Source organism: Podarcis filfolensis, assembly GCF_964270895.1.
Source record: "Podarcis filfolensis genome assembly, chromosome: 4".
Lineage (NCBI taxonomy): Eukaryota > Metazoa > Chordata > Lepidosauria > Squamata > Lacertidae > Podarcis > Podarcis filfolensis.
This window is the reverse complement of record NC_139607.1, coordinates 100,749,268-100,761,378: the sequence shown is the minus strand read 5'-3', so window position 1 is coordinate 100,761,378 and position 12,111 is coordinate 100,749,268. Positions and strand designations below refer to the sequence as shown.

The window sequence follows — 12,111 nt, the reverse complement described above, 5'->3', positions numbered from 1 at the left end:
TGATGCCGGAAAATAAAATAACCTTGAATTTCTCTGAAAACAATCTCCTCACTAACAATGAGGGAAGCTGGAGAGAAAAGAGAGGGAGATTTTCATATGGCTGTCAGGGCCACAGACAGGCTGGATCTCTCCTAAATGCAACCATGTTTGCTTCATGACTATCCTTCTTCTGCAGGGTGGATTGAGAACATAAGAAGAAGCTGCTGGATCAGGCCAATGGCTCATATTAGTCCAGCATCCTGTCCTCACAGTGGCCAACCAGATGCAGGATTCGAACACCTCTCCCCTCCTGTGGTTTCCAGCAAAAAGTATTCAGAAGTATTGCAGCTTCTGACCAGCGGCCATTGACAGCCCTTTCCTCTGTGAATTTGTCCAATCCGCTTTGAAAGGTTGGTGCTCATCAACGCCTCCTGAGGACATCTGGACGTCCTTTTCCTGGTGCGTTCACAATTCATACTCATGATGCTATGGGGAGGTCACAGGCGACCCCACTTTCAATCCTCCTTTTGCCTGCAAAGGCTTTGGGGCAGAGATACTGCTTCATTTCCAATCAGCGCATAACCTGTAACTTCCAGCTAAAATCCCAAATCTTTTCACACCACAAACGTTCAGAGAGGGTGCATACAATGGAGGCTGCATTTCAGGCACACAAAAGCCAGAGGAGTCCACACAAACACACAGCCCTCCATCCCTCCGCTCAGGCAAGGAAGAGGCATTGCCACAGTTCTAGAACACAGTCCATCCGGCAAAAGTAACAGAAAGTAGGGGGAGGGACTTGGGAAGACCCCACAGGGCCAGACAGAGTTGCCTCGAGGGCCACCGGTGCTCTACAGAAGTATCTTTATCACAGGTTGAACGTATGAAGCCCATACGGCATCAGATTATTGCTAAAACTAACCCAGAACTGTCAGCTCTGACTGGCAGAGGCTCTACAGACCCAGTGCAGTGACAGACATTTCCCATCACCTGCAATCTTCTCTTCTTCCTCTTGTAATCTGGAGGTCAAAGTGGGATCTTCTGCAGGCAAAACAGGGGCTTCAACCCTGAGCTATATATATTCCCCCACCACAGAGATCAGAGTTCCCTGCAGATCCCAGCAGATCAGCAGACCCCAGATCAGCTTACTACACTTTTAGAGTGACTGACTTTCACCTCTTTATCTTCATGGCAATGCTCGCTTTTATGCGCAAGCTCTAGAAGCATGCATGCTAATATAATTAATGAATTTCCCAACTGGGCTTCCTCCAGATGTTTCAGGTGACAGTTCTCACCAGCCCCAGGCCGAAACATCTGGAGAGCACCTGGCTGGGAGTCCTGGGATAAGGGACATTGGTGCCTCGGAAACCATTTAAGGACTTTGGGAGATGGGCACTTAGGTGTCGCGCACCTGTGGCCGTCCTGATTTTGCAGAACAGCTCCTTCCATGAACCCCAGCAAAATGGGAGGTGCAGGCCAAAGGTCCCCTACTAGCAGAAGGAGGGAATCCAGCATTAGAAAGGAAGGGCAAGCCACATTTTTGGGAAAGTTAGAAGACATCTGAAGGCAGCCCTGTTTAGGGAAGCTTTTAATGTTTCAATGCATTATTATATTTTAATATTTTGTTGGAAGCCGCCCAGAGTGGCTGGGGAAGCCCAGCCAGATGGGTGGGATATAAATAATAATAATAATAATAATAATAATAATAATAATAATAATAATAATATTTTCATCCACAATGGATCATCAATCCAGACTGGTATATCCCAAGCAAAGAGAAGCAGCCTTCCCCAAAGAGCAAGAAACAGATCTAGATGAAACAGGCTAGACAATCAGCATGCACATGCCCACCAACATGGAAAAGCGGGTTCATTGGTTAATAACGAATTTTTGTGATCTGGCAGCGCTCAAAACACACAAATTTACTCTTTGCTTGTGTGCCCCAAAGGGGGAAATGGCTAGTCAGGTTTTCAGCATGGTCCAAAAGGGTCAAGGAAAAGCCAGCTGAAGTCAGTACCTGTTGGCCTGTGCCCATGGCATCACCGACACACCAGCAAGCCAACCCTGGAGCAGGGCCACAGCTGGCTTGCTAACAACACTGTCTTGGTTTTTAGCAGGAGATGGACACATTGCGTACTCTTTCCATCGGAGGGAGGGAAGTGGGTCAGCCCAACCGAAGTACAGCGGGGAGAAAAAACAGAAGACGGAAGCTTCTCTTTGGCACGGGAAGCAAGTCACTGATTTGACAGCCAGCTAGGTAGCCTGAACATTTGCAACACCAGTTGCGATTGGGAGAACTCTTCCACGAACACTCTTTAAAAGAAACAAGTCTGTCTGTGGTGCAGCAAACCGGGGATAGCTCAGTTGGTAGAGCACGAGACTCTTAATCTCAGGGTCGTGGGTTCAAGTTCCACACTGGGCAAATGATTCCTGCATTGCAGGGGGTTGGACTAGATGACCCTCATGGTACCCCTTCCAACTCTACGTCTAGGGGATTTCTTCCCAGCTCTACAAAATATGATCTATCAAGGGCATGGGACAATCCCATGCAACAACAGGATGATTTGCTGGGTTGCAATTCCTGCGCCCCTCCCTCCAGCATCCAGAATCACATGGAGGCTAAAAATATAAGCATCCCCCAAGTATAGAATGCAAACAGAGAGCCAGCCAGCCTTCTCCATTCTCCTTTCTGGGGGTTAACCGTGGATTTCAGTTATATTTGCATCAGCATAATGCATGAGCGATGCACATCACGTTCCGACGTAACGCTGGTTTGCAAACCCATCACAAACCACAGCTTTGCTCCTTCTTTTACGAGGGAGACCTGCTTTGCATCGGCTTACCTTGAAATAACTGTTGGTGCCAGGAAGGGAATGAAGAACGAGATGATAATTGGTTGCTTTTCCCTTTTATCCTCCGGAAGGAGAAGCTATTCCCGTCTCGTTTGTGATTTGCAAACCATGGTTTGTAGGGCAGGCCCCCCCCCCCATTAACAGCCATGCCAGAGAGAAAAAGCTAAAAGGAATAACTTTGCAGCAGCCAAGAGGGTATTCTGAAATTATTGCAATAAGCTTTATAGAAAAAAGTACAATACAGTTAAGAGATGCAAATTTCAATTTCTTTGCTCTAGGCAGAGACTAACAGCGGCTTTCGGCACGACAGGTAGCGCCACCAGCCAGAGGAACTGTAGCGCACCGGGCTGGGAGCTCACCCTGCCGTGCCCCAAAACCACGCTAACAGGCACTGTTCTAAAGCAAACTTGTGGAAGAATGAACTAGAACGAGCGTTTCAAACCCCCCTCCCCCACCTGATACAAAGATCAGTGAAAACGGCCCTAATCTAAGTCATCTGTCATTACTTCACAGTTTGGGAAATTAAGTTGTCGTATTTTATGCGTGCTTCGGAGTCATGCAACCAGCCAGTCTAAGTGGGGAGGGTTTGCTACTGTTGAACATTTGCATTCTCTTCTGTAGGGCAGGGGGGAGCACAACCAACCATTCATTTCCTCAAAGGAAAGCAAAGAGAAAATTACATCCTCTCTCTCTCTCTCTCTCTCAGGTCAGGTCCTTCCTCCGCAAATGTTTCTGTGCTGAGCTGCCTAACAGTTGGGTAGTAGCTCTTTGGTGGCTGGGAAACAGAAATAGTATTTGGGGTTTTTTTTGGGGGGGGGGTGAGTTGAAGAGAACTGAGTCAGCTTCAACTGAGGACAGTAAAAGCAGGGGGCGTGTTGGGGTTGCAGGGTTCCAGCCAATGGAACTCAGTTGCTGTCAGGGGACAAACTCACCCCAGAGGGACGGCCTCGATTCGTTTAGAGCCAGGCAGGATTTGGTATCCCTCACTTTTGCCAGGGAAAACTGGCTTTGCTGGAGGAAACGGGCTGTGCAAAGCAGAAAGGGAATAGAGTTTTCTTGCTCTCCCAAAGAAAATCCAAGTTTTATATGTCCAGGGTTTCCCCCCATTTCTTTCTCCAACCGTGAAGACCGTTGCTGCAGGTTGCACCCAAAGCTAGCAGCGTAGGCCCTCTGGAATCAATGAGCCTGAGTTAGTCATGCCCATTGATTCCATTAGGTCTACTCTGAGTAAGGCTAGCACTGGATGCAAGATCCCAACCCCCTTGTTCCTTAAACACAGGGGGATGGAGAGAGGCGAAAGAGGAAGGTCAGCTTTAAACTTTTTTCTCACTGCCCGGTGATTCCAGGGGACACCCCCACCCCCCGCAATGCAGTTCTAAAGGCAATTAAACTGCCACCCTAAATCCACTTACTTGTACAATAGCGACACTGAAATCCATGGGCCTACTCCAGAAAGAAGCTGTTTGAAGATGGCAGCTCAACAGCCTTTCTTTAGCGAACTACTGACTCTGGAGTAATTTGTCGATTTCAGTGGGACTACTCAAAAGCAAGGCAGCAAGACCTTTCTCTGCTAGGACAATGTCATGGTGGCGAGTGTGTGTGTTTGGGAGCAGAAGAGGAGATGATTCTGCTATAAACCTGTTGTTCCCTGAAGCTTGGAGGTCTGTAAGGAATCAATCCTGACCACGCCAAGGTGACGGCTGCGTCAGCCTTCTCCTGCGCCTAGAGCTGAGAATGGGGCAATGGGTTAGCTGCAGGCAGAATAATGTGGGGTTTTCATGCACCAGTTGTTGTTTTTTACATGTTTACTTGGCAGCAAGTCCAATTTTAGTTCAACAGGACTCACTTCCAGGGAAGTCTGCTCAGGATCCCAGCTTTCCCCCTATTTGGGGGCAGATTAGAATTGGGGCCAAATAATTCCTAACACTCCCAGCTCCCCCTAGATAGGAGCCTATCGCTGCATAGTGCTGTGTCCAGAATGGGGAGATTCCTTCTTACCGGGTGACCGTTTGGGAGGCATTTTAAATTATAATTAGACAAAGCACACCCCCCCCCATGTTGGGAGGGCTAGGCGTACCTAAGTGGGTAAAAAGCTGAGTGCCCCCAAGTAGGGTGCAACTGGAAAACGTGTCCCTTTGGTTTGTGGGAGGTGGGGGAGAGATTGCCCACACAGTCCCCTCGAGGCTGGCTTTAGGGTGCCTGCAGTCTCAGTCGTGAGCCACCCTTGGGGTTGAGGGGGTCCTCTGCACCTTGCCTGGGGCGATGTCCCTGCACCCCCCCCAACAGGTAGAGTTTTGGACAAGTTTGCAGAGCTGGGTAGTGGGTTTCCACTTGTCCATCCATCCCCCCCACTTTGGAAGACCAGAAAGGAAGGTGTCACCACCGCCCTTCTCAAGTTGTTTTTTTTGGGGGGGTGGAATGAAGCTCCCCAGGCCTGCTGCCAGCTTGCCTCAGAGGTCTCCAGGGCTGGCCCGTCGCGGGTCGCTGTCCTGCTCATAGCGGTAGTGATACCCCTCCATCTGGTCCCGGCAGGCTTCTCGGAGATTGCTGAGCCACCGCTTGATGCCCTTTCGGTTGAGGTAGAGCACCATGAGGAAGACGACGCCGATGAGCGCCAGGACGATGCCGAAGAAGACGTACGAGGCCGTCTCCATCTCCTCTTCCTCGGCGCCGCCGGGCTCCAGCAGCGCCCAGTCCGCGCCGTCGAGGCATTCCAGCTGCAGGAGCCGAAGGCGCCACAGCAGCCGGTCGCGCAGCTGCGGCGGCGAGGCGCAGCGCAGCCGGCGCACCCCGGGCGCGCGCCACGTGGCGTTGCGCAGCCAGAGCAGCAGGGGCCGCAGCGAGGCGCAATCGCAGTGCAGCGGGTTCGAGTCCAGCAGCAGCCGCACGCGGCCCAGCGCCGCCAAGCCGTCCAGGCGCTCGGAGCGCAGCGCCCGCAGGGAGTTGTTGCGCAAGTCCAGTTCCTCCAAGCCCGGCGGCAGGGCCCAGGGTGCCGGCAGCTGCCGCAGCCGGTTGCCGGCCAGCTCCAGGCGCACCAGGCTGAGGTTCAAGAGCGCGCCGTCCAACAGCTCGGCGAAGGGCGGCGCCCCGGGCGCCAGCAGCGCCTGGTTGAGGCGCAGCGTGCGCAACCGCGCGCAAGAGGCAAAGGCGCCCGGCGCCACGGAGCGCAATGGGTTGTGGCTCAGGTCCAGCGTGGCCAGGGCGGGCAGGCCGGCGAAGGTCCCCTCCTCCAGTGTCTCGATGTGGTTGTGCGTCAGTACCAGCAGCGTCAAGTTGCCAAGCGGCCGAAGGGGCTCGCCGCGGGCCCAGCCTCCGGCGAAGGCGGCCGTGCGCAGCACCGTCAGGTTGCCGCCGACGATGGAGAGGTTGTGCACGGCCCGGGGCAGCTCGTCGGGGGGCTCAAGGAGGCGCACGTAGCGGCACTGCACGGTGTCCGGCGTGGCGAAGCAGAAGCACGACGGGCAGCTCCGGCCCGCCTGCAGTAGCGGCAGCAGAAGCATGGCGGAGACGCCGGCCAGCAGCCCGACGAGGCGGCGGCACAGAAGGAGCCGTCCGGGGCGCCGGGCCATGCTATCCCCGCTTGGGCATCTCTGCGGGGCGCAGGGGACGGGTGGACGGAGCCCCCGTCGCCGCCGCCTGCTTCCTGCCCGCCTTGCAGCTCCTCCTTCTTCTTCCTCGGCGGTGCGGCGGCGGAGTTAGACGGTCACCGAAGCTCCTGTCGCCGCGAGAAGCAGCCGGGGCTGCCCGGAGCCCGAGGAGACCCGGCGGTGGCGGCGGTGACTCATGGCGGTGCGCGGCATCTGCGGCGAGCGAGCAGGACCGGAGGCTTCCCCCACGCCGGTTCCGAGGGGGCGGGGAGGAGAGAGGGGTCCTGGGTAGGGTGGGGGGCGGAGGATCGCGGGCGTCGGAGGAAGGCGGCTGGCGATCTCCTCTCTCCTCTCTCCCCTCGTCGTCTTTGGCTGGCAGGTTAGTGGCGCAGCGCCCGGACGGCAGGATTAGGGGAGAGACTCGCCCCTCCGCCGGCCAGGTGGTTTCTGGCTCGAGGTTGGGGCGAGGGAGGGGCGGGCAGCGGCTGCCTGAGATTGGCTGGCAGAGGCTGAGCGCAGGCCCGCTTCCCAGCCGGCCGGGACAGCTGGAGGGAGGCGGGGAAGAGGGCGTCCCTCGCCCGCAGGGGCGTCCCCCCCGCCCCCGCCCTGAGGTGAAGCTGCGAGGCCTGACCTGGAAGCCCCCTCCAGGAGCAGGAAAGCGCTCCCCCTGTCTGAGGCTGACCCCGTCCAAGTTAAGAAGCCATCGCGGGGGCTGCTTTTCCCGGGCCGGGTGTGCGTCCAAGAGAGTCTCTGCGCCGAGAAGAGGACAGGGAGCGCCTCCCCACTCCAGACCCTGGGAGCTCTGGGGCAGAGCGTTCCCCAGCCGTCTAAGTATCTCCCCTGCAGCCCCTTCCTCCTGCCTTCCATACGAGTGGATGGAGACTTTTTTGCGCCTTTCGTGCCTTGCGTGCCAAAAATGCGGTCGGTGTGTGTGTGTGGTGGTGGCGGTGGCGAGGACACCAGTAACACCCCCCCCTCTCGCGAGCCAACTCCACTATGCTCTGCTATGCACAAAGCAATGCATCCCCCCCCCTCCCCCAGTGTTTCCCTGCCATGAGGTTTATCTGCTGCAATTTTATCTTGCCTTTCAGGACGCACGTCCTCTCAAGGCGGCTTACAAGCAACGTCTAAAATACACGGCACCAACAAAACCCCAGCAAACAGTATCAAAATATAAGAAGTCGACAAGGTGGGTGATGGGTGGATGGGAGGGGTCACAGGGTGGCTGTGGCAGGGGCAGACCAGCAGGCCTGGAGCAGCATCAGACAGCTGGTGTTAGGGACGCTTGTGGCACTGTGGTCTAAACCACTGAGCCTCTTGCGCTTGCCCATCGATCGGCGGTTTGAATCCCCGCGACAGGGTGAGCTCCCATTGCTCTGTCTCAGCTCCTGCCAACCTGGCAGTTTGAAAGCACGCCAGTGCAAGTAGATAAATAGGTACCACTGTGGCGGGGAAGGTAAACGGCGTTTCCGTGCGCTCTGCTTTCCGTCACAGTGTCCCGTTGCGCCAGAAGCGGTTTAGTCCTGCTGGCCACATGACCCGGAAAGCTGTCTATGGACAAACACCGACTCTCTCGGCCTGAAAGCAAGATGAGCGCCGCAACCCCATAGTTGCCTTTGACTGGACTTAACCGTCCAGGGGTCCTTTCCCTTTACCATTAGGGTTGCCTGCCTGCCTGCCTTGCAGCTTGGCTAGGGCATTCAAGCAGCTTGAGTGGCCCATGTGGGGAGAGAGAGGAAGAGCGCTGCACACCGTCAGAGTCGCTCTCTCTCTTGTTACTGGCTTCTAGGACAGGCAACTTGACCTTAAAGACTCCAGTTGCATGATGCAAACTTTGTCATCTGCCACGCACCCTGTTTGGGTAGCAAAGTTGTAGTTGATGCAGGATGCAGGCCTTCACTGGCTACAATGGTGATGGTTTACCTCCACGTCCAACTGTCCGGATCCAAGTTGCATTCAAGTTGACGCAGGGTTATTCACACATGCATGCCAGAATGGAGAATGGTTGCATTTACATCCCACCTGAGTGGCACATACAGTTCTCCTCCTCCTCATTTTATCCTCACAACAGCCCTGTGAGGTAGGTTAGGCTGAAAGGCAGCGACTGGCACCCAGGGTCACCCTGTGAGCTTCATGGCCGAGTTGAGATTTGAACCCTGCTCTCCCAGGTCCTGGTCTGACGCTCTAACCACTACACCAGGCTGGCTCTCAGCGGGGCCTGTTTCTCCCTTGCCATTCAAAGCATTTCACCCAAGCAGCTGAGGAAATGCTTTAGCTGAGAGCCCTTGCCTTGCACGGGGTTGGACTAGATGACCCTTGGGGGTCCCCTTCCAATTCTGTGATTCTAAAATTCTACGAATACCTTTCTTAACCAGAGACCTTGAACTGCAGCTGTCAATCAGGCTGAACAATACTGGACGGACCAGCGATTTCACTCATCTCAGAGCATATGCTGAGCCTGCTGGCTCTGGCCAGTGGCAGATAATCCATCCAGCATCCTGTTCTCACAGGGGCTGACCAGATGCCTTTCCTGGGAAGCCTGCAAGCAGACCTGGAGTGCAGCAGCGCTGTCCCCTCCTGCAGCTTCCAGCGGCTCCTTCACAGTCCAAAGCAGCAGCTGGTGCAATCTGCCGGTCGTGTGGTTGTTGAGCTCCTAGGTTTTGTGATGGGGATCTGGACAGAGCTGCAAGGCTTCAGCATAGAACTCCCTTCCAAGGGGAGGCAGGCATTCCCCCTCTTTTCCTTGCGTTCAGGAAACGTGCAAAGACTCCCTTATTTATCGGGGCTTTCGGCAGGCGGCTTTTATGGAGTTTTTACAGTGCTGTCTTTACAGGATGTTATAGGGCTGTTTTGATTCAATTATCGTGAGCTCCCCTGGGCTCCCTGCAGCGAGGAAGGGGGGGTGATAAATCTGAAATAACAACATGCTAACTGTTGCACTCGGGTCCTGCTTGTGGGGTTCCCATGGGTGCCTGGGGGGCTGCTGTGGGAATGGGATGCTGGACCCAATGGACCATTTGCCTGATCACAGGAGCCTAGGAAGCTGCATTGCGAAAAGGAAGGCTGCAAAGTTTGGGGCTTTTTCATTTGGAGAAAAGGCGAGGAAGAGGCAACAGGATAAAAGTATATGAAATTATGCATGGCATGGAGAAAAGGGCACAGAGAAAAGCTTTTATTCCACCTCTCATAATGCCAGAACTTGTGGATCTCCATGAAAGCTGAATGTTGAAAGCTGTTCCGACTGTGAACAGAATGTGAGTGAGTAAACCTTTTTATACTTTTATAGAAGACTGTGTCATGTCTTATCTTTTATGAGGGAATAAAGGGTAAATACCAGAACAGTTATTATAGAGGCTTTAGCGAGCCTGAGCAAACACATCTGCTGCAAGTTTAAAAAGGGGAATGTTACTCTGCTAAATTATGAAACTTGTTAACACAAGTTGGAAAGGCTATTGTCAGACAATATATCCTCTCCTGCATCCCTGAACATTCCCACACTTTCAAATTCCAGCAGAGAGGTCAAAATTCGGCACCCTCCCCACCTCTTGCCTTCTGTACTGCGTAAGACACTGCAACATAGTCGCAGGATTAGACCTTGGGGTCCCTTCCAACACTATGATTCTGTGGTAGTTGAGATGTCCTGCAGCACCCCCTGGGCTCGGCTCCCAGTGTGGCAGAACCAGTTGCACTGCCCTAAATCCTCCTCTGGCTAGATGAGCCATTGGCCTGATCCAGAAGGCTCTCCTATGACTACTTCCTCCTCCTCCTCCTCCTCCTCTGCCTGCTGATCCTTTGAATGGTGAATGCCGAAAACTGACCCTGGGAACCTCTGCAGGCCAAGCAAATGCTCTGCCGTGCAGCTGTGGGAATGCCCTGATTGCGGGAGGGTGAGATCTTTTGAACACAGCAGCCCATTTCCTTCTGGGGTGGGTGGGTGCGCCTGTCAATGGGGCCGGAGGCAATAATAATAATAATAATAATAATAATAATAATAATAGTAATATTTGTTCCCCAGCCATTTGACTGGGTTGGCATTTGAGAGCCAGTGTGGTGTAGTGGTTAAGAGCGATAGACTCGTAATCTGGGGAACTGGATTCGCTTCCCTGCTCCTCCACCTGCAGCTGCTGGGTGACCTTGGGCCAGTCACACTTCTTGAAGTCTCTCAGCCCCACTCACCTCACAGAGTGTTTGTTGTGGGGGAGGAAGGGAGAGGAGAATGTGAGCCGCTTGGAGACTCCTTAAAGGGAGTGAAAGGCGGGATATCAAATCCAAACTCTTCTTCTTCTTCTTCTTCTTGGCTGTGGCCATTCTGTGTGGCTTCCACCAAACTACACTCATACCTCTTGTCACGTTCGGTTCAGGTTACGTCTTTTCAGGTTGCATCCCACGGCGACCCAGAAGTACTGGAAAGGGTTACTTCCGGGTTTCACCACTCATGCATGCGCAGATGTGCAAAATGACATCATGCGCATGCGCAGAAGTGGTGAGTCGCGACCTGCGTGTGCGCAGATGTGGGTTGCATTCCGTTCAGGTTGTGAACGGGGCTCCGGAACGGATCCCATTCGCAACCAGAGGTACCACTGTATATCTATTTTTGCATTGGTTGTGAATGTTATCTTTGTGCAAGAAGCTCGTTTCTACACACACACACACACACACACACACACACTTCTGCCTTCCTTCTGGGCATGCAAGAGGCATCATCAGAATTCAAGGACATGGGTGCATTGCCGGGGGGTTGGCTAGATGTCCCCTCCAACTCTTATGATTCTGTGACGCATCCCAGCCATGCAAAAGCACTCAGGGAGGGTGCAAAGCAGAGCTGGAGAGGTGCGTGGTCTGGAGAGTGTAGCAGGGGCCAGCAAGGGAATATTGGGGGGGTCACATTTTGCCCCTGTAGCTGCAGCCCCCCCCCCATGCATAGGATTGCACCACCCATCTGTGCTGGGTGATTTTTTTAAAAAAGGAAAGCTGGAATTTCAAAGAAAGGTCTGAGAGGGGCCCAGGCCTGCCGCCCACGTCCCCCAGCCGGAAGCAGCCCTGACCTCTAACGAACGCAGCAGCGGCGTGTCTCTTATTCCTCTCTAAAGGCTTGCCTTCCCTCCCCCCAAACCCCTTTCTTTATTTAGCTGCCTGAAATGTTGCACCTTTATAAAGATTTCATCAGTGGCCTTTCCAGAAAGAGCTTGGCTGGCACAGGGCAAGGGAGGAAGGAACGGGGAGAAGCTGGTGTTGTATTGAAACAGTCCCTTCTGTGTGAGCGTCCGTCCCCCGCCCACATTATCCTGATTTATTTATCTCCTCCTCTTCTCCTCTTCTTGCAGGATTTTTCACTGGGAGGATCCCTTTCCCCAAGCCCCTGTGACACTCAGCTTCTCTGCAGGCTCCAAATGCTGCAGCCCTCAGGCAGAGGAGGAAATGCACAGGCATAAATGGGGCATAAAAGAACAATGGGGTGCCACTGTGGAGAGGGGCAGAGAACCTCTAATTCTGCCCCCCCTGATGTTCAGTTGCTGGCCTTCGGGCCAGACTCTGTCTCTCAGTTGGAGAGTGACAGCCGGGGAAGGAAAAGAGCTGGGTTGGCTAAAAAGGTAAAGTCAAACATATTCAGGAGACACAAAGCAGCGTTTTCATATAATAGAGTTGGAAAAGGACCCCGGGGTCATCTAGTCCAACCCCCTGCAATGCAGGAATCA

General features: G+C 53.8%; 1 protein-coding gene across 1 annotated transcript; it reads right to left on the bottom strand.

Moving 5' to 3' along the window:
* Positions 1–3,053: 3,053 nt before the first annotated feature.
* Positions 3,054–6,871, bottom strand: TPBGL (trophoblast glycoprotein like). The gene has a single exon (XM_083610042.1). The coding sequence runs from the start codon at positions 6,395–6,397 to the stop codon at positions 5,279–5,281; it is 1,119 nt and encodes a 372-aa protein (XP_083466168.1). The 5' UTR covers positions 6,398–6,871; the 3' UTR covers positions 3,054–5,278.
* Between the last annotated feature and the right edge of the window lie 5,240 nt (positions 6,872–12,111).

Bases quoted from the DNA above. Each gene is read 5' to 3' on its own strand.
- TPBGL (XM_083610042.1), bottom strand. From the start codon at position 6,397: ATGGCCCGGCGCCCCGGACGGCTCCTTCTGTGCCGCCGCCTCGTCGGG.